At 40.5% G+C, this 21,755-nt stretch overlaps 2 protein-coding genes across 2 annotated transcripts; one reads left to right on the top strand and one right to left on the bottom strand.

Moving 5' to 3' along the window:
- Positions 1–2,299: 2,299 nt before the first annotated feature.
- On the top strand, positions 2,300–7,158 carry mylpfa (myosin light chain, phosphorylatable, fast skeletal muscle a). Its single transcript, XM_080044405.1, has 7 exons — positions 2,300–2,370; positions 3,136–3,231; positions 4,565–4,640; positions 4,749–4,853; positions 5,465–5,543; positions 5,645–5,693; positions 6,275–7,158. The coding sequence occupies exons 1-7, from the start codon at positions 2,368–2,370 to the stop codon at positions 6,374–6,376; spliced, it is 510 nt and encodes a 169-aa protein (XP_079900531.1). The 5' UTR covers positions 2,300–2,367; the 3' UTR covers positions 6,377–7,158.
- Positions 7,159–7,615: 457 nt separating this feature from the next.
- Positions 7,616–21,563, bottom strand: tbc1d10b (TBC1 domain family, member 10b). The gene is made up of 10 exons (XM_080044257.1): positions 21,260–21,563; positions 19,185–20,267; positions 17,107–17,206; positions 16,917–17,024; positions 15,127–15,233; positions 14,459–14,573; positions 13,077–13,142; positions 12,788–12,977; positions 12,091–12,245; positions 7,616–11,354 (listed from the first exon to the last, which is right to left on the bottom strand). Exons 2-10 carry the CDS (start codon positions 20,246–20,248, stop codon positions 10,428–10,430), a joined length of 2,832 nt encoding a protein of 943 aa, XP_079900383.1. The 5' UTR covers positions 20,249–20,267; positions 21,260–21,563; the 3' UTR covers positions 7,616–10,427.
- Positions 21,564–21,755: the final 192 nt, after the last annotated feature.

The raw sequence follows: 21,755 nt of genomic DNA, 5'->3' as shown, positions 1-21,755 counted from the left end.
AGTCATCTGAGAGAAGGAGGCCAAAATAAATCTCTTCAATAGACACGATTAACAAAGTTGTATTAGAAATTAAAAAAGATTATCACTAAGGTAAATTTGGATATAAAACATGGAAAAACAAATCAAGGAAAGCATTTTGCTCTCGGAGCCCCGGCGCATTGGCAGACTGTCCAGTTTATTTTGCTATTTCGGTCGCCCTCAGCTGTCCCTTAAATTTTCTCTTGAGAATCTCCGCTGCCAAGTAATCTCCCTATATATAAGGGGATAGGGATGGCGGGTAGAGAGAGGGGAGAGCTTGTGGCAGACAGCTGGTAAAAGTGTTCATGACTGGGGCCAAACTTCCAACACAGACCGCTACACTAACAAAAAAGCCAGAGGTTAACCGGGCTTTCACTTGTTTGACATGTCACTAAAGATAATGGCCCTGTCAGTAGTAGTAAAGATCTGTCCTTAAGTAATAAGGTGATTATTTGACAAAATCTTGTCTGTTTGCATCAGCAACCATACAATCTTCAAAATTAATTTTTTTTTCAAAACTCCGAACCAAAAATCTCAACTTCTCAACATTAGGTTTTAAAAAACCTGTCCCATATGCATTTTAAGACCTGTAAATATTAATTTTTGATGTATATAAAATGGAAAAAGGCTGTATCCAACATCTGTTCTGTAAAAAGTGTTGACATTGCTATTAAGTAAAACAATTAAATAAAGATTTTTAAACATCTGGATTTGTATGTTTTAAAGGAGTTGCAAACTTAACAATAATGAGTTGCATTTTGCCAAATTTTCATATCTATTCATACATTTCTGAAAAAAGAAGAAATACAAAACATTATTGTTTTAATGTAAGTAAGTCAACAGGCAACGTTTCATGGTGATATCTTTAATTTAAAAACTTTCCTGTAATCACCTGCAGTGTCTCACCTTAAAAGAAAAACGTGAATATACGAGTGTAGGAAACATGACAAATCTCTCCTTTTGTATGAAAACAGCAAAAAGAAAAGATATAAGTGACTTTAAAAGAGGATTCCTTATTGGATGGCGGGAGCTTTAGTAATTAGAATAATCCATTTGCTAGTGTTTCATCACAGTAACATTGACCAATGGTAAATCTGAATTTAGATCTATGAAAAGGACGTCACTAAATAGGGACGGAAATCCTGGTCGAAGGTGCACATTTGATGACCATGATGTTCATCCGTTACTACTACATGTAAGGAGAAACAGTGGAGCAACACCTCCTCAGGTGACATATCATGTTAATGCAGGATGTGATCAGACAGTGTCAGCAAGAACAGTCCGTCCACAGTTACATCGGGGAAATTATAGCAGCAAATTATAGTGTTGCATTACATGAACAACTAATAACAAATGTAAAGGCACCTTTGGGATATCAGAGGACTACAAACCTTCGAAAGTTGTCTACGGAGATGTGTGAATAAAGTGATATGATCAGATGAGATACAGTATCCAAGTGGGCAATGGTGGCATACATCCAGGAAAAACTTTGCGGAACGAAGACTTAACCCCAACCGTGAGAGGATCCTACACAAGGAAAGAAAATACTGTGTGAATATGCATATATAAGGATGGATAATAATTTCTATTTGAAACCAGTTATTAACTGTTATGACTTAATATTGCCATAAAATATTTTGTCCTCCCATATTGTTTGTTGTGTGAAGAGATATTTAAGTACACATATTAAGTGTCACTACTAAGCCCCTCCATCCTAACTTACATGGGAAAATCCCAAAATTGACAGTAGCATCATCACTTCTGTCACAACTTAAAATAAGTGAGCCTATGCACATAGAGGGTAAATGCTGCATTGGTTGCCGGGGGTACAGAATGCTTCTATCTCGATCTGTAATATCATGGTGATATTGCAATGGGCATCACAAACCAAAAATAAAGTCAGTTGGCCAGAAGAAGGGTGGAGAGAAAGTCCATTAGTCCAACAAGCATCAATGTCCTGAATGTCCTTATTAGTCCACGTGGGACGGCAACCTAACAGTGTGGTCCCTCAGCTATCAGGTTTACTTAATTCCAAGACTCCTGAATCTATTTCTGACCTCCTGTAAGGTGATACGCCCTCCCGCCATTCTGTCTCCTTTACTTTGGCCATCAGTTCATCCTTAACCATCCCCTCTCTCTCTCTCTCTCTCTCTCTCTCTCTCTCTCTCTGTCGCTCTGTCTACCTCTCTCTCTCTCTCCCTCTCTTTTTATCCCCCATCCAAACTTGAGGCTGCGGCTAAAGTTAGATTGGCCAGTGTTGGGGTATATAAGCCCCCCGGGAACTTCGTATAACGCGGCTTCACACTATCTTCTCCCTCTTGATCATCAGAACCCTCAAACCGTCTCAAGATGGTGAGTACAAGTGATCCCACATCTCTTAACTGTTGCTGGTGGAAAGATATCAAAGGGAAATCCAACCAAACCCATGGATTACTTTTTTTCGTCAAATATTGAAATTATTAACAAATGAATTAACACGAACATGGGAACTTTGCGAATGTGTCATCACTTGCAGCAGATGAAGTGATTTTGGAATTTCTTTTTGTACATTTCTGCATAATTATAGTTCTGGTTTATGAAATATTAAGGATGCTTGAGTTCTATTACTAGTATATTTGAGTATATTTCTAGTTTTACATTATACACTTCAGATTGCATGCCAGACTTCAACATCTACATGGCTTAATCAAATGAATATGTTAAACTCACTCATATATCAAATGCATGACATATTAGTAGTCTGATCCAAAACATCTTTACATTCTTTTAACTTGTGGCACCTGCTAGGGCAATGGTTCCAACCCTGGTGGTCAAGACCTCTTTAGTGGGTAGCAAGATATACTTGAGCGATTGTGACACGATTGATGCAACAGGAAAGAAGAAAAAAAAATTCTGTCTTTGTTCTGTAGTTTTTCCCTTTTAGAATTCCTTATTCAAATGTAAATGAAAACGATCAATGAATGCAATGAAAATCACTATTGTTGGTGGATATATGCAATCTTAAGGGGGGTCACAAGCCACAACGGTTGGAAACCACTGCCTAGTACAACACTGAGTAGCATCACTGGGAATCTTTAACCAAAAGCTAACTGATTTCACTAATATCTTGGTTTCCAGGCACCAAAGAAGGCAAAGAGGAGGGCAGCAGCAGGAGAAGGCTCCTCCAATGTATTCTCTATGTTTGAGCAGAGCCAGATCCAGGAGTACAAGGAGGTGAGCTTTTTACACTCACACAACGATACAGTTCTTCATAGGAGACCCTTTTGTCCACTGTATATAAACACCATTGAGTGACTTTGAGTTTCGAGAAAAGTGTGATATACAATACAATATACAATACAATACGTTATATTATTATTTGTGGCATCAGATATCTTGGTTGATAGCTAGATTTAATCGTTAGATTCTGAATTAAAGCTGGTGTATCTTCAATGGAATATCTTGGAATATCTCTGTCACCAAAATAAGAGTTTGGTTAAGCAGCCTTCGGATCCATTTTCACGGCAGTTGCTATTTTGCGGGCGCCCCTCTTCTCCCTTGGCAATTTAATAATCGCGGGAATGTCATTAGGGAGGAGCTCTAAAATTTCTGACACCATCTGAAGCGCTCCACATTTTGTTTACCTTTGACCTACCCCTCCAGCTGTCACTCAAACATCTTCTAGGGGCCTTTGCTTAAGGCTGGTAGGCCAAGCTGAACAACTGGACCTTGATAAGCTTAACACAGGAGGAGAAAATTGAAAGGGCCTTTTATGTTTTTTTGATGTTGTCAAATGCAGCTTTTATCGCCCTGTGTGCTCTATTTCAGAATGACTCGAAAGTTAGTGTTTATGAGCAGAGAAAGGAAGTTCAAAAGGCAAAATACGAATGTCGCGAAAAGCTTGTGTTAGGGTTAAGTAAGGTCAGGGAGATGGGATTTTATATGGGCTGTCAAGAGATTGGATAATGATGGTGTTTATTGAATGCGTTGTCAAAGGATATGTACCGCAAGGAGTGCAAACATTCCTCCTGTGATAAATGATACAGGCTTCTTGAGTGCTACTTTTGGAATCTAAGACGTGATGATTATGATGATTTTAGCACATCGGCACAGATGGTAAGATAGCAGCCACCAGTTGATGTATATCGGTCAGAGCAAGGGAATGGAGTGTGTGTGTGTGTGTGTGTGTGTGTGTGTGAGAGAGTGGGGGAGAAAGATAGGTTGGTGACCGAGTTCAAGTTCAAGTCCAAGAGGTTATCTTAAGTTTCACATGGTGAGCAGATCAGGCAGCTGTTCCCGAATTAAACTTTCCAAGATTAGCATGGAAGAAAAAAACTTGGGGTGACCTGAAGCACACCCTAAAAAAACAGTCTGGGTTTTTGGGTGCAGCCTTTTACTCAAGCTTTTGAAAATAATTGTGTTAAATATACTAACTAGCTGCCATCTGATAGAAAAAAACAGTTGATTGAAGAGTCCCTAAAAGTGTCAAAAGGTCTCATTCCCTCTACCGATGTGCCCAAATTGATTTCTTCTAGTAATAAATATAGTCCGCTTCTCTTATTTTCAGGCTTTCACAATCATTGACCAGAACAGAGATGGTATCATCAGCAAAGATGACTTGAGGGACGTTCTGGCCTCATTGGGTGAGTGTAACATAATATAAGATAAAGAATATTGAGTATGTGTGAGGTATGTTTGACCATGTGTTCCATGCTGTCTTGTGCTAATCCCACATTTTTTGCGCTGTTCAGGCCAGTTGAACGTGAAGAATGAGGAGCTGGAAGCCATGATCAAAGAGGCCAGCGGCCCCATCAACTTCACCGTCTTCCTCACCATGTTCGGAGAGAAGCTGAAGGGTGAGCATTTACTTTTCACTCCCAAATTATTTTACGTAAGTATATTAAGTGGTCAAAAAGTAACTAAGTACATCTTTATACTTTTATTCCACTACATTTTAAAGGGATAAAGTTGACATTTTACTCCACTGTCTTTATTTACAGTAATAATTACATGTTATTTTTCAGATATACATTTTTTATATTCAAAACATGTGGTCAGTTAATAGCATAGGGTGCATTGTGATGTTATGCTTGAACTATCAGCGTTGCAGCGTTTTATTTCAATAGGCCTACATGATAATGATCCAATAGTATAATAATAAAGCACTGTAAGGGGCCGCCTTGTATAAGAAGACCTTTACTTTCCATACTTTAAGTACACATTATAGTATTTTTATACTTTCACTCAAGTACAATTTGGAATTTAAGTTGTGTGTGGAACGTGTTATTGTGTGGTTTTGGGTTTTTATGTATAAGTTTCTTCTTTTTTTTGGTCACTTACATTTTTATGGACAATTTTGTAAACATACAACAAATACTGACTAATTACAATAGAGTTGAAGACCTGTAAGTACAGCCAGCATGTAGTAAAATAGTAAAGTTATACCTCTGCCTCCTGTCCTCACCAGGTGCTGACCCCGAGGATGTTATCCTTTCCGCCTTCAAGGTGCTGGACCCCGAGGGCACCGGAAGCATCAAGAAGGAATTGTGAGCACCTTTTTAAAAATGATTTAAATGTTTGCCACCACTGCATTTCCAAACGGGATGAATTCTTATTCTAAACCCCAAAATCTGTGTGCACATTGCAGCCTTCAGGAGCTCCTGACCACTCAGTGCGACAGGTTCTCTGCTGAGGAGGTAAATTTGTGGAACTGTTGGAGGAATACTACATGTTTTTGGCTCGTTGGTCTCTTTGTCCACACACCCCTGAACTGCTAATACACCTGCCACCTATAGATGTCCATGTAAAAGAGTATTCAACATTTGAGAAATATTGAATTTTAAGTATTTATTTATTTTACAATTAAAAATATTTATTAAAAATAATGGTTAGAAGTAAAACATTTATTTGTCAACTGCCTTTTTCAACATATTGTCCTCAACTGTATTCAGTCCTAGATATGATAGTGTCTGGGAGAGTCTCTTCCCTAGGGATATTTTTTCCATAACATATTTGTCGCTTCCTACAGTACTACGTGTATACCTTTTTAAATACAGATACGTTCATTTTAAGACTATTTTTCCTCTTGAGGAAAATATTATTAGTTTAGATAAAATCTGAATGTTTTTAGCAATATTCTTCTATTTTAACAGAAGGAGACATAAACCAATAGGCCCAAAATCTCAAAAACAAGCATTCCTATATTCCATTTGAGTTTTAAAAAAAAAGTACAGCCTGTGCCATGCTAAATGTCCAACCCTCCTTTTTCTCTCTTTAGATTAAGAACATGTGGTCCGCCTTCCCCCCAGATGTCGCCGGCAACGCAGACTACAAGAACATCTGCTACGTCATCACACACGGAGAAGAGAAGGAGGAGTAAAGAGAAAGCTTGAAGACAAGAATTGCAGCAATCCCTTTACTGTACTGCCTTCCCTGCCCATATCTTCCTTCCCACTCACCTCGTGTGTAAACCCATGTGCTAAGCTAAGGCACTCTTGTTTTGAACCAAATACTTCTGTCATACTGACACATGAGAGGTTGCCCGTTGCCCATGGGGATGTCTATGTTTGCTTATGGGGAATAGGGGTGATTTTCAATAAAATTATCCTGTAACATCATTTCCATACAAAAAGTCTTTCTCAGAAAAAACATTTTTCTGCTTGCTAACACCTTTTCTTCTCACCTCTGTGCTTTGTCAATTCAGCCTCCAATGTGTGAGATTGAAATGTGTTTCTTTCTGCCAACCTCGGTATCTGAGGAGAAGACAGGTTAAGAGTGGCAGCAAAGGCACATAAGATAAGCCTATGAGGACCTCATTCCAAATTTTGAAGATCTCCTCTAAGGGGTGGGAGAGGTGAGAGGAGAGGGACTATTTGCAGGTTATAGAGGAAAATGTTGCCTTCCTTAAAGTGACGACAACATTTTTCTTTTTGAAAAGTGAACAAAAAATATAAGTAGTGAGGGAGAGGGGGGAAAGGGCCGAAAGAAAACATTCAAATCTTCGAGTTCTTTCCGTCCACTCCTTCCGGAAAACAAATAAATCCTCTTTTTTTCCATAAGCTGTCTCCTTTCGACTTCAGTGATTGGAGTCTTCCTCCGCTTTCCTCTGTAATTAATAAAAAAGGGACAAACTGTGAATAAAATCGCTGTTCTTTTGTACAATATTGTCTCTGCTCAGTGGATCTGTGGGACAGGGTTTTGAGGGAGGAAATAGACCTAAAGCAAAATCTTCATGAATAGACATCCAGTGACATCTGGTGGAGCTTCTTTAACCCTGCATGTACAAACATGAGCCGCAAAAGTTATTATTTTCTCTACATAATCAGCACCTAATGTGTATTGCTGCACTGATAGTAAATAAATAACAAAACCATTCTGAAAGTGACAGTTGACTTCCCCCTGTTAAAAATACATGCTGGATAAATTCATTATGATTCAAAGATCAACAAAAGTCTTTATCAATGCTATTATTATATATCACAATAGTCATCTGCAAAGATAACATGCTCCACATTTCAAAACACCAAGAAAGACAAAAACGCCTTGGTGATTTAATATATTATAGTTTATTACTCATCACAAATGTCATTATCATCATCAATTAAATACATCAGTTGCAGATCCAAAGGAATGAATTCAATTAGCTATAAATGTATTTCACTTTCGCCAGAGAGTGACATCATGTAAACTTAAAAACACAAAAGACATAACGGCATGGGGAGAAAAAACGTCTGAAATGCTTTTTCAAATATTTGCATCAGTAGGGGATGATGGGGGGGGGGGGGGGGTCATTCCAAATTCTAAGTTATCAAGAATTACGGAGCAATTGAGGAGCAATGCAGAAATGCTCAAAGGACCTTGTAGAAATGTCTTTTTGAGTTGTCCTCAATATTGCAGAGCCAGCAAGAGATGTATTTGATCTTCAAGACATATTAAGTCTTCTCAAAAAAAGAAGAAAAGGAAATGGCATTATCATCAAGATATGAGCTGCAAGGATGTGTTGCTCATAAAATATTATAGTCCATGGGCTTGACAGTGTGCCCCTAAATAAATAAAAAACTACTCAAGCACAAAATAAATTTTTCCTAGGCATCAATCTGATAATCACAATCAGTCCTGCTCCGGCCGCGCACTATGAACAGTCTTGATGGAGGATTGTTTGCATAGATGTGTTCAGTTTATCCTCACTAACACTTTACTAATCTGTGCCTCTAAAAGCACTGGCGTCAAAATAGAATAGGGAGGAAGTGAGTGATACTTATAGATCCAAACGACGGCCATGTAAAAGGCCGAAATAAGTGGCAAATTAGGAATACGGACGACATGGATGTTGGCTACAATTACACAATAGTCCCTCTAATCCTTAACTACAAAAACAGTACAGTTAAAGAGCATCAATGTTTTTTTGCCATCAAATTGTTTTACACCAACTACCTAGCACTATTCATCGTATTCTGATGGGGTTCAGTGCGTTTTAATGAATGCATAAATATCTTACAGTACAGGACACTGAGTGTAAATAGGTTAGCGAGTTAGTCCATAAGTTATAATGAATGTTACAACACAACTTGGTGAGACAGACATACTTAAGATCTCCGAGTAAAGAACCAATTCAAAGCTCATGAATCACATCTTAGTAAATTATACAGTACGATTAAGACCTTCGACTCCCAAAACGTCTGTCTGTCTGTCTGTCTGTATTCCTCGTCTCACTCTTTGTTCGGTCCGAGGCCTATTTTTCCACTCATGTCTGTTTTAATACTGCACTTCAGTAAACTAGAGACTCGTGAACCTATAGTTGACCAAACCAACAAAGAAAGTAAACTTAAATAATAGCAAAGAAGAAATGCAACCTAGTCTGTTGTGTAAAAGCAGAGGACTCGGCGTGCAAAAAAAAAAGATCCCTCTGCAACTACACTGTGTGTAGCCATGTCAGCCATCGTTTCCAGTCAACCAGGTGTCTCTTACTCACATAGAAAAATAGTCAGATCAAAAATAATAATAATAATAATTAATAATATACTATATTTGATTAAATTAACCACTTTATACATAAATACATCAGAGCCCGAAGGTCAAAGATTAGAGGTTAATGCTACATTGGCACACCTGGCACCTCCAGTCAAGTGGCTTCCTATAAGTCGCCAAGGGGAACACAGATTTCAAACTGTGAAACCGACCTGGTGAGACTCCTCTTCTACGTCACTACGGTAACGGAGTGATCGACTTCAGTGGTGCTTTGTGACAAAATCACAAGTGCAAAAAAATCATCCTTCATCGTTCTCTTAAGATACTTGAAATCACATTCTAATGGGTTAGGAACCGAAGTTCTTACCCATACTAAAATTTGGCTAAAATAAAAATACACACATGATTTTGTTCATCAAAAAGCAAAAAAAATACTAATTTTACAGATGGACATTTGGGTCTGCTCAGTATATCATAATGATGTGCCTGCTTTTTTTGCACAAATCAGTCTCGGATACATGAAATTTAAATTTAGGCCTTAAGTAAAAACACTAAAATTCTCCCAACAAACTATCAAAAAACAGCCAACACTGCTTGTTGTCTGGTTGTATTTTTATTTTCTCCCTCTGTTTATGGTCGTCCCTTCATTTCGACCAATCGAATTTACTCCAAAGACAGAAGAATTGAGGGAGAATTCATTGATGGTTTGAAGCAGGCATATGGAGATTGAAAACTGGGAGGCCACACTTAGAACAGTAACACATTTCACTATACTACTAAGGCACACACGCACTCACAACATTTAACGTGACAATAAATACATCCTCAACAACATTACTAGCATTTCTGCCTTCGGTGCCTGTGTTTGAGATGAAGCGCTGTCTTTTCAGGCATCCGGATGTTAACATGTCCATTGATGAGAACTGACGGGAATATGGAATTTTAACAGGATCCTATGACCGTAGGTAGACTGTTATTTACATAATCTATGGCAACTACTTCTGCAGAGCTTCAGTCGAACAATCCCTTGAATCGGAGTTTCCTTAACCACTGCTATTCATCAGATTAAAATAAAATAAGAATATTAATAAAAAATAAATCAATTAAAAAAAAAACGAAAAAGAAATAGCGACTGCAATCTTCCCAAAAAAATATTCCAATTCACAGTCATTCACATGCTCCAGTTGAAAAAAGGAAATTTGTCCCACCTTACTCCTAAAAAAGAAACCTTTGAGCGAGTGGCAAACAGCTCCCCAAGGTGCTATTAAAACCATGATCCAGTTGTCTCCACCATAGTCTTCTTGGGACTACATTAAGTCTTTGAAATGATGCACTATACAGGAAGCAATCCATCCCATTTTCTTTTTATTAATCACTCACTGTTTCGGGGGGGGGTCTATTGTTGCCCTGACCTATTTTTTTTCTTATTCAGCGTCCCTTTTGCCTAGAAGGAAAACTAAAAACTAGGCCGAATCTTTCGCTGCGGTAGCTCCATTTTCATCTCCTCCACCTCCTTTGTCCTTTTTCTTCCCGCCTTTCTTTTTCTCACGTTCTTGCCGTTCTCTCTCTTTCTTGAGTCGTTCTTTTTCAAGCCTTTCCTTTTCTTTCTTGTCCTTCATTTTCTTCTTCTCGTCTTCCTTCTCTTTCTTCTTGTCGTCTTTGCTCCTCTTCTTCGTAGGTGTGGCGTGATGATCGGCGGAGGTTAGGGGCGATTCTTTCTTTGACTCTGGACACGGAGGCAGCGGCGCGTTGTTCGCAGTAGGAGACGGGAGCGTTTGAGTGATTTGCTCCGAGACGTTCTTAGGTGCGGGGGATAGAGTGTTTGGAGGTGTTGGTGGTGGTGCTGTGTTTTGTGTGGTTGGGGCCAAAGCAGCAGTAGGTTGGCCCTGAGCGGAGGTGCTTTCTGATACCTGGGGACCACCAGATGAACCAGCAGCTGCATTCGTAACTAACGGGCTTTGAATTTGGGGTGCCAGGGCCTTCTGACCCGCCCCTGGGGGCATGGGCGGCTTATGACTGGGACCTCGTCCAGAGCTTGATGCAACGGGTGGTGAGGACTGACGTGGCGGGCCCTCCATTGACGGCCCTGAGAAGGAGCCCTTCTTGGCTTGGGAGTGGAAAGGATTCTTGGACTTGCGGAAGCCCGGGAGTGAGAGGAGGCTGGATGACGCTCTGAGGGGTCCTGGAGGAGGTATGGAGCTCCCCAGGAAAGAGAAGCTTCCTCCAGAGCTTATGGAGGCCGCGCGGCGTTTGTATTCGTAGATGGCCCTCGTACCGTGGAGGCGCCGGGCCGGCTGGTGGGTCAGCTCCCCTCTGGACTCCCTCCACTTCCGAACCTGGACGCTGCACTCTCTCTCAATGAGTGACTCCGTCACCGGCATAATGATGATCTGGTTACACACACACACACACACACACACACACACGCACACGCACACACACACACACACACACGACAGACAAGAGGAAGTGAAGATTTTACTAGACTGGGCAACGCACGACAATGTGACTCATAACCCGTGGCACTGAGTAACAACAGAAGATGGTTTTCTTGATAGTCCAAAAAGGTTAATTTAATGTAATTTAGTACATTAAAAGGTGGAGTTAGCAATTTCGGAGAATGCTTTTTTTGTCAAAACCACTTTGTCAAAATCAGTGAATATCTCTTCACGATCTGTAAGCTGTCCGTACTGTGTGCTGAAAAAATCTGGTGCAAATAAACAGCCTAGGCTCTGTAAACTGGCATGTAAACAAAGAGGGCCCACCGCCAAAAAATGCCAGTTTACAGATCATGAGGAAATATTCACTGATTTGGACAAATTTTGTGATTTTTGATGGTAACAATCTCCAGAATCGCTGATTCCACCTTTAAGTAAACTGTTCTTATATGCTGACTAATATTATATCGAAGTATCAAGACATGTTTCGACAGCTCTGCAGTCTTCCTTAGAAGCATCGTTGATAACTGCAGCTGTGCCCCAAGCTGTCCCATTGTTTAATTAGGACTATTCTGAAGAAGACTGCAGGAAGTTTAGCAGTGGAAACATGTCAAGGAACTAAAAGTTGATACAAGTCTAAAGTTTTTTTTATGTACATCATCTATGAAGGCAAGAGAAAGACACCCACCTCCTGTACCAACACCTCCTCTTTGATCATGTCAGGTGAGATGTTCCTCAGACGCTCCATGGTTTCATACATTCCCTGGACTTCCCGAAGTTTATCCACAGATCCAAGCATCTGTTTCAGTAGCACCAGGCCCACACGGAACACTATTTTCACCCCTACAACCAGAGATTTAAGTCAGGTATCTGTCAAACTACAATGCAATAGAAAGGGAATTCCACACATACTTATAGCTGCTGGATAAGTATGAAGACTGCAGACAAGGTATAAAACTTTAAGATTACATTTTTGATAATTAAAGTAGCTACAAGGAACTTTCAGTTATTGTTGATTCTAGCGGCACCTTTGGAAAAAGCAGTAGTTTTTATGACAGCAGCGCCTGCTGTCCTAAAGATCTTTGCTAGCGTGAGCATTTGTTTAGGAAGCCAGTGTCAGAGAGACCACAGGATGCACAGCAATGAGGGTTTGTATTTATATGCGACTATGTCAGATTTATAATACTATATTTAAAAAAAAATGGTTTTCGCTGATGGTATAATTTGCTGTTACATGTCATTTATGATCATCAGAGAAAAAATTAGACCATCTCAGAATCAATTAAAAGTTCCACATAGGAGGTTTAAAATATATTACCGACAAAAGGTTAATGTAGATTAACAATTGCGCTGAGACGGCTGAACCGTGTGGAAATTAACAGTACCTTCACAGAAGAACATGTCCCATACACGCAGCACACAGGCCCAAGGTAAGGTCCGTGAGAAGATACACATGAACCACTCCGTCATGTAGAGAATCGGGTCAATCTTGAACTTCTTAAGATGGCGGTACGCCATTGGACAAGTGCGTCGTAACAGGGAGAAGAAGATCTCACCATCCAGCTGAATCGCTTCCTACAAACACAAATAAGTGATATAAAGATAGTCAATAAAGTTGGGAAAAGTGACATGACGGTTTGACAATTACAAACATAAGTAATTTTATTCACTCACCAGTCCAGCACTGTAGTAGCCAGGGAGGAACTTCTCACATATCTGGACGAGGCACCAAAAAGCTTGCTGTGGAACAGAAGGAAATAAAACAATTGATGTTTGCAATCAATTGCAACAACAACAACAATTTTTTGTAAAGTACTGAGTCAAAACACAATTGCATAATCCCCACTTTTGTTTCCTACTAGGTATTGGGGCTCTTAAAGATAGAACAATGTGTAGATTGAAAATTGACTACGTTTTCTTTCTTTGTATATTTGCAGTTCAAAATGATGGCAAGGCTGTGTTGTGATGAAGCAAAACTATATAAGGATATGACAAATTATGTATATGTCTGCAATTCAAACCGTGAGAAACAGCAACAAATCTGCATACACCCAGGCTGAAAACGCAGGTTTCAAACTATCATAACAGATGAGGCAGTCTTTGCGGTCACCTTGCTGTAAGGTCCACACCCTGCTGTTACTGTAACTTGACTCTTGTCTGTATCACACACACTCTTGACATTTGCGGGACACCGTCGATTGTTTCAGTTTGGTCAATGAGGTTTCAGCATAGTGTCACCTCTGCGCTGCCTGAAGCTATTTTTAATATACTATTTTTAACTAGGCAAGTCTGAGTTTTGTTTTGCTTGCTTGCACACCCACTCTCTTGGTATTCTCATGAGCCCACTCTTAATTATGGGAATGTGTCAGATGAGGATGGATAAATAGAGAGAGAGCTTGCTTATACACAAACATACAATGATTTCTAATCAAGCATTATTACTGAAAACTGATCTTGTGATGTGCTACAAAGTAATGTTCACTCATCTTTCTTTGTGCTCATTATTTTTTTTTCATGTAAAATCATACGGTGGCCATTTAACCTATGATACAGTCTCTTGCGATGTTGGTTAAGATAGGTTGTGTATTAACACGAACACACAGTAAAAAGAAGGTAGCGTAGTGTTCTCCAACATAGCTGACTCCACCGTTAATATTGTTCTGTTAATTCTACTACATTGGCAGATTTTTTTTTTCCAAAGAATTCAATATCCGGCCAAGTATTTTTAAAGATATATATTTTTTTTGGGCATTTTTATGCTTTATTGACAGTGCAGAGAGACAGAGGTGAAATGGGGCAGAGAGGGGAGTGACATGCAGAGATAGACCGCAGGCGGGAATCGAACCCCGGTCTGCTGCTGGGCCCGGCCCGGGAGGGGGATGCCTTACCAACTGAGCTAAAGGCGCCCCCCCGGCCAAGTATTTTTGATGCTTAATACAGATATCAGACTGTTCCGTCATTATTACAGACAATGATGAAACCTTTTAATTTTCTCACCTAGTGAGAACCTAAACCCCCCCCCCCCCCCCCCCCACCCAAATGGCCCAGCCCCTCACCTCAGCAGGCATATGCATGAGCAGCACAGCAGCCACTGGAGCCTGGGCCTGACAGTAGCCCTCGTCAGGCCGGTAGATTGTGTAGGCCTTCAGGATCCGGTAAAGATCCTGTTGCCTGCAGAGACAAACCACAAGATTATCCAGTGGTCAAATCCACTAAAATACTAGACCGGTTCAATAACTTCCCCTTGACTCATGGAAGAATAGAATCACACTGAATCTGGTTAAAAAAAAATAAAAAATAACAGTCTGCAGACAACTGCCTCTGGAAAGACTTTTAAATATTAATAAAATTAAATTAAATAAATCCAATTAATACTGCAACTAAGAGCACTTATCCTATAGAACAACTTCCTATACTTATATGCATTGTCATTTAATTTTATTTTATTTACTTCCTCATTTTCAATATCCTCTTTTGACATTGTTGGTTTTTGAATTATTAATGTTTCTGCTATTTTTACAAATCTTTCCAACAGGAAATTATGAATACTTACTGACAAACATATGCACATCAGTGAAGTTAAGAGGTTGTTAAAAACAAACTTATCACACTAAACTGATACAGATCTAAATAAAGGTCTGCTTGTGGTTACAAAAAGTGTGCAGGTTTTACTCTCGTCTGTCTGAGGGTGTGTGTGTTTTTATTGTATTCATTTTATTTTTACCCGTGGCCACCACGAGCAGCAAACATCTCATGGAAGGGGAACTGTCTGTGGAGATCCTTCTCTATAATGTCCAGCCATTTAGCTTCTCCCGGCTCTCTCTCCAGCTCCTGCAGTTAACACAAATCAGATCGACGTTTTAGAAAAATTCTGTTAAACGAACAATATGTAGTATTCCACAGCTAGGGGTTCACGATCAATACAATAATCAAAAACTGAGTTTTGTGACTCTGAAGTTGCACGTTCATGGGAACAGCTTCAGCTATAGAGTAGGCAGCGGAGAGGGCAATGCATAATAAAGGCCCATCACGATGGTGCAAACAAAACAATACAATACCATAGGCAGCAATGTAATGCTACGAAGCTTCTTGCCTTTCTTTTTTCGCACGGTTGTGGAGTGACTTCCTCCCTGTGTTTCACTAGTCAATGGTTTTCAATGCAACATTTGTGATGTTTTTTTATATATAATATAACATAGGTTATGTTAGTTTATTGCAATACATAATAAGCTGTGATGAATTTACACAACTTTCACAGTCATTTTAATCACTATTATTTATTGTTGCTTCTAAGCTCAGTTATATCAACATGTTTGTACAAACTAATTTTTGTTGTACATTAATATACAATGAAATTAAATATATATATTTTAGCTTTAATTTATGGAGGCAGTTTCCAAATTAGCCAATAAAGTGGATTAGACTGCAAAGCCCTGAATGAAAACACAGTGTAGAGTCAGATAACACAAACAACACTAAGCAGAATGTGGGACCCGGGCCCAGCTGGGGCCAGACCACCCTCAAGCATGGACTGGAAAGGCTGTGCACTGACAGGGAGGATTACCGGTCCCGATAAGAGGCTTACAACTTGTTAGGTCTGCGCCTGCGCCACTTTAGAACCCCTGGAGCTGAAATTGCCCTACTCAGCTACAACTTCCTAATTCATTGGTCCCCACTTTTAAGCCAGTTACTCAGTGAAAATCCTCTAGCTTCTTCACTGACCTTAAATATTCTCAGCCCAGCTACAACCAAAAGTTCAACATTCAAAAGAGCAGATTTTAAATATAAAAGATTAACTATGTCTACGTGGTGCCATGTGAGTGCATTTGTGGACAACTGGCAGAACAAGCATTTTCACAACTTTGAGAAACTACAAAAGAAGATGCATCTACTTTCTCGCTTTGTTGACATTAGTGTTGTTGACAATAAACAAACCGCTAAAGACGTGTAAAGGTTTGAGTAACATGATATCGACCTCCGGACGCCTTTCATGGCTGGCAGGTAAGAACAATCTTACAAATGCTGCCCTCAGAAAACCCTCCTTCTATGATCTTTCTCAGAAAAAAGCAGCTAGTTACTTAAGATGGCATCATCCACCACTGCCTCAAGTCTTTCTATAATATCAAGTGATGATATGAAAGTGTATTCAGTTATTTATTCTAATACTTCTTCTTCCAGGTACATTTCCCCAGGAAGCCCACTATATATTAAAAAACAACATTTAGTTTGTCTGTGCTACTGAAAAACATGGACCTGCTCATTTGTAGATATAAAAAGCTAATTCTAAAGTCATAAAAAAAAATTCAAAAAATTATACACCAAATATTTATATTGTATTCCATTTCTACCAAGTCTGTTCTGAAAAAAGCCAATACCCTTTAATGCACTGCGCTTTGAATTGATGACCGCATCCTACACCTCATGTCTTTTGTCATACCCTTAAGCCTTTTCTGTTTAATTTATACAAATAAAAAAAGAAGTAAAAAAAGAAAGACAATATGGTCAAAGTATTACGTCAAATTTCCCAGGGTTGGCAACTAGGAGATCGTGGCTGTTGGACAGCAGTTGCCAGGCTTTGGCTCTGAGAGAAGAAGGAATCCCCTTCCTGCAACGCAACTTCACCTATAACACAAAAACAGGGTATTAGCTAATAGCTATGATATAATCCAAGTGAACATACATAAAACACATTTAAAAGGCTTACCTTCTGAAACCGATGTTTGACCCACTTATCCCAGTTGTTGAACATATCAAGCCATTTTATCTCCCTCTGCCTGGCGACATCAACTCGAATTTCCTTTTCGCTGTAAAAAGTGAGCAATATAAAATGACTCCATAATTGACTTTGACAGAAGTTGAAAGTACAGTTTTTCTTTTCATACTCTGAAATGTTAAGGGAACTGTAAGTAAATAAAATGGCACACATGATGAATGACCTCACTTCCTCTGTTACGTTCATTTGCACATTACGCTGCATTGCTCATATACAGGACATCCTTAACATTGACCAACATGTACTGCCAGCCACTACTGCTGGTAAATCAATAACATTTTAATTATTCAACAGTAAAGGAGCAATTAACTTGTCAGAACAGTGGAAGCTAGACAGGCTAAAAAGAGAGGAAGAGAGCAGTTGGGTGTGAGGGGAGACACACATAGACACACAGTCAGTCAGTACATATTGAGTCACAAAAACGCTCTCAGCATTATCTGAGTCAGACCAAAGGGACGGGAGATAAAGGATGGACAGATATGTTTAGAACAGCAAAGAGGAGAGGGTGACTGAGAAAGAGAGGGTGCGACCGAGAAAGAGGAGGATCTCTTTGTAGCTGATGGATGACAGGAAGAATGAGATTTTCAGGGAAGGCAAAGTGGTCGATTAAAAGGAAGATAGACAGGCAAGATTTACATTTATCTTATTTATTTATTTATTTAAACTACTTCTATGACCATAATCTAATTATATCCCATATTGCAAACAGTGAAGTGTCTGCATGAAACCATAGAGAAAAAAAAGTGTCTGTTTTCCATCTTTTAACAGACAAGTGGGATGTGCGCCTAGCCTGGAAATCCAGACCTGCCGCTAGGCGCTGGCAAATTAAATTTGCTGCGCCTGTTGGTCTGGAGTGGACACTCTCCATTGAAGCTCATTTAATATGTCAAGAAATCCTGAGCTACCAATCAAATCGTTCTTTCTGATATGGGCGGGCCAGAGCCCCATGTATGGTGCTCTGGGGCGGACGTAACCGGATGACGACAGTGCTGTGCATCATGCGCCGCCGAAGCCGTGATAGTAAACAGGGATGGCTTTGGATATGTTGTTCGAGTTTGAGACAGCTTTCGCCTCGACACTTAGCTATTTGGAAGACGGCACTCAAATCTTTTTCCTGCAAGTAACAGGAATTTTCTGTTTTGCCGACCGACCACGCCAAAAGTTTAATTTAACAGTTAACCCGCTGTTCGCTAAACGAACGGGGCTTAATATGTCACCTTGTTTATTGCTCTGATTGGTCGTAGTGCTATCCAATTGCGTACAGTGGCATTATAAATGCACGCATAGGTGCCGCCCCTTCAGTTGGAAAGGTCTATTGATCGTGGCTAGACCCTCTATCGTTCTAGATATGGGTCTGGATTTCCAGGCTAATGTGCACCTCTAAATTGATCCAAAGCGGTATTTTCATTGAGTAATTTTGTTTGTTATGCACCTCAAGAATAAAGTCTAAACAAAGACGAAATACAATGTTGAGAATAAACTTGACAGTTCAAGACTGTTGGAAAGTTTGACAGTTATTACAGATTTTAACTTCTAGGTTGATAACTCATTAGAAAAATTATATTAAAACCCAAACGATGCATCTGTGCTATCGTCATAAGGCAGATAATGGGCTACAACATTATTTTAACCAAACCCAGACATACTCTAAACTCAACTAATATCTGGACTGCATTGTATTTGTACATTTTTCTCCTTTGTGTTTTCCTTTGTATAAGGGCTCTGCCCTCTCGTCTCACAGCACCCTGCACATAGAGAGAAAATTAGGTTGGAGCCCATTGTCTGCCTTACGACGATAGCCCCACAATGTCTTTCTAATTTTTTTCTTTTTCTTAAAAGTTATTGATGCCGCAAGTTCTAATGTGTCAACATCTTTCCAACTGTAAAGCAATCTTGTACTGTTTAGTTTTTTCACAACATTGTATTTTGTCTTTTTTCTCAACATTTCGAGCCTTATTAAATTATTTTGCACAGCAGCCAGTAGTATGAGATAACATCCTAACACTTACCCAGTGTCACTGTACTGGTTCCCACCGAGGAATCCATATTTATCGGTGCGTCTGACAGTCAGACCGTTGATCTCCGAGTCTGAGCCCACAGAGCTTCCGTCCTCTCCCAGCCCGGACAGAGACTCCAACGTCCCAGACATCAGGCTGGCCGACTCCAGGTAGCTGAGGGTGTCGGGGGCCGGCCGCGGTTTGGGGTTGAACTGTGGGTACGCAGAGGCCGGCTCCTGGATGAGTGGGACAGGAGGGCTGGGGTTTTCAACTTTGGTGGGGGTGAGGGGCAGTTCTGCTTTCTTTTCTTCATTGCTGGGAGTTTCGAGCTTGGGAGAAAGAGGAGGAGGAAGCAATGGCTGAATTTGAGGGGTTTGACTTTCAGGATTTTGTATTTGAGGGTTTTGTGCTTGTTCAAGTGGCTGGGCTTTCTCCTCTTCCACCGTTGCTGATGCTACAATATCGGTTGATATTTGAGGGACGGGCAGGGGATTGGAAGCTATAGAGACTGCGGGAGGTTGGCCCACTGTAAATTGAACATCCTCCATGATAGGATTTGGATTGTGGGTGACGTGCACGTTGGGGTAGAGATTGGGGCCAGGATTAGGATCAGGAGAGGGGGATCCAAGTGGGGTTTCAGTCTGAGCTAATGGTTCATTTGAGAGAGCAGGGGTCTCCGATTCAGTATTCAAAATCTCCACAGCTCCTGCATTAGCAGTCATCGTTTCTTGCTTAATAACATGAGCTTCAGTCTCTGCATCTTTCCCTACCGGTTCATTTATTTGTGGAGCTGCCTCCTGTACCACTAGTGTGAGGGGATCCTCAGCAATGGGTTTAGGTGGACTCAAAGGTGGGTAAGGATTCACTGGTGACTGTGCTGTTGGTGTATTTCCAGTCAAAGCGCTGTCGTTGTAGAGGGAAGAGTTGGGTCTTGGTATCTGCCTGTCAGACTCCAGAGAGGGGCTATTGGAACCAGGGATACCCAACGATGAGGAAGATGATGGAGGGATGGATGGAGCGGAGTGAGGGTCACCCAGCGCAGGAGGGGATGGGCATAAGGCTGAGATTTCGGCCATGGTTCCACTCTGAACTCTCCTTCACAAACAGAGATAAAAGGAATGAGGTGAGTTTTATTTCGCTAAAACACAGCTATCAATTCTATTACAACTGTTGTCAGGATAGATAGATATATTCTAGATAGATGAATAGATAAAAAGATTGTATTTGTTAAACATGTTAAATTATTCAAACACAAGTAAGTCACAAGAAATGAAATGAAATATGCAGTAGTTTGAACCACAATTATTTTTCTGACATTTATATTGTGGAATGTGGATAGAGAGGAAAATCATCATCAAGTCATTCCCCAGGCAACTTTAACATCCCTTTAACCAACAGTTCCTGTTCTTTAAATTGCATCAGAGATCGAGTCGGATAAGCAGGCTAGGTTGCAAACAATACCTGAAAATAATTGTTTTAGTTAATAATACTGTTTAAAGCAATTAATGTACCAAACTCGATGTAAAGTCTCAAATTACTTTTCAACAGTAGCCTATATGGACCTTTGAGTATACCACTCTGATATTATCAGAAACCACACCAATAAAGAAATCAATAAGTTTACAGCAAGTAAGTTTATAAGCTAGTATTTTGAAGTTTTGTTTAACGGGCTAGAAAGAGAGAGAAAGCAATACTGATGGCAGAGTTGCATTACTCGTTTCTTCTACAGACGTGCCAGTGCAGTGGCATTTCACGTTATCACCAAAGCGCCCGCGACAACCACAGTGATCCAGTACCTCGCTGACAAAGCAGGTTAATGTCTGTATTGGTGTCTTCAAACCGCTATCCTCGATATGCTAGATAGCTTATAGCACCAGCCACTTTGTTGTCATATCCTCCCTAAAGGCCTCTCTCAAAGCGACTCAACTTCCCGATTCAGAAGCACACACAGGAGCAATGGTTTACTAATAGCTAATAGTCAACACCCTCCCTGTATGCCAGGCCCTGGCCGCACACACAGCGTCCACGGCCTTGTCCACCTCGCTGGCCCCGGTCAATAAAGCTTTAAACTAGGCTGCTCCACTCACCTCGGACCAGCGTGTCACTGGAGAGCCAGAGCTAGGGGTTGCTCTCCTCCGCACGTCCCCCCGCCACAGCTCTGGGTCCCCCTAGCTCCTCGGTAAAATGACAACAGCACCGGAGCAGAAACCTCTGAAGTACGCGAGGACCTGGAAGAGCAAAGCGAGCGTCCTGCAATCAGCGAGCTAGCTAGCTAAGTTGCCAGCTAGCCGACTTAGCCTATTTATTTAGCCTAAATGTAACTCTTCGGTTAGACTTGCGGTGACCATTCCCACAAATTTCAAGTAATCCCTATACGTAACAGTTTTCATTAAGAGCCCAAAAACTACTTTCTTTGTGTAATTTATCCAAGCAGAGCGGCAGGGGCGCATCCAACACCCGCAGCCTGCATTTCCTACTGACAGCTACGTGCGCGTTCTCATCAATCTCGTCGGGCGCACGTACGCACGCACCCGCACAGGAGCCTCCCTTCCACACCAGAAACATGCCACTGCACACTAATGA

Source organism: Ammodytes marinus, assembly GCF_949987685.1.
Source record: "Ammodytes marinus genome assembly, chromosome: 16".
NCBI lineage: Eukaryota > Metazoa > Chordata > Actinopteri > Uranoscopiformes > Ammodytidae > Ammodytes > Ammodytes marinus.
The sequence above is the reverse complement of the archived record's forward strand: the minus strand, read 5'-3'. Positions and strand labels throughout refer to the sequence as shown.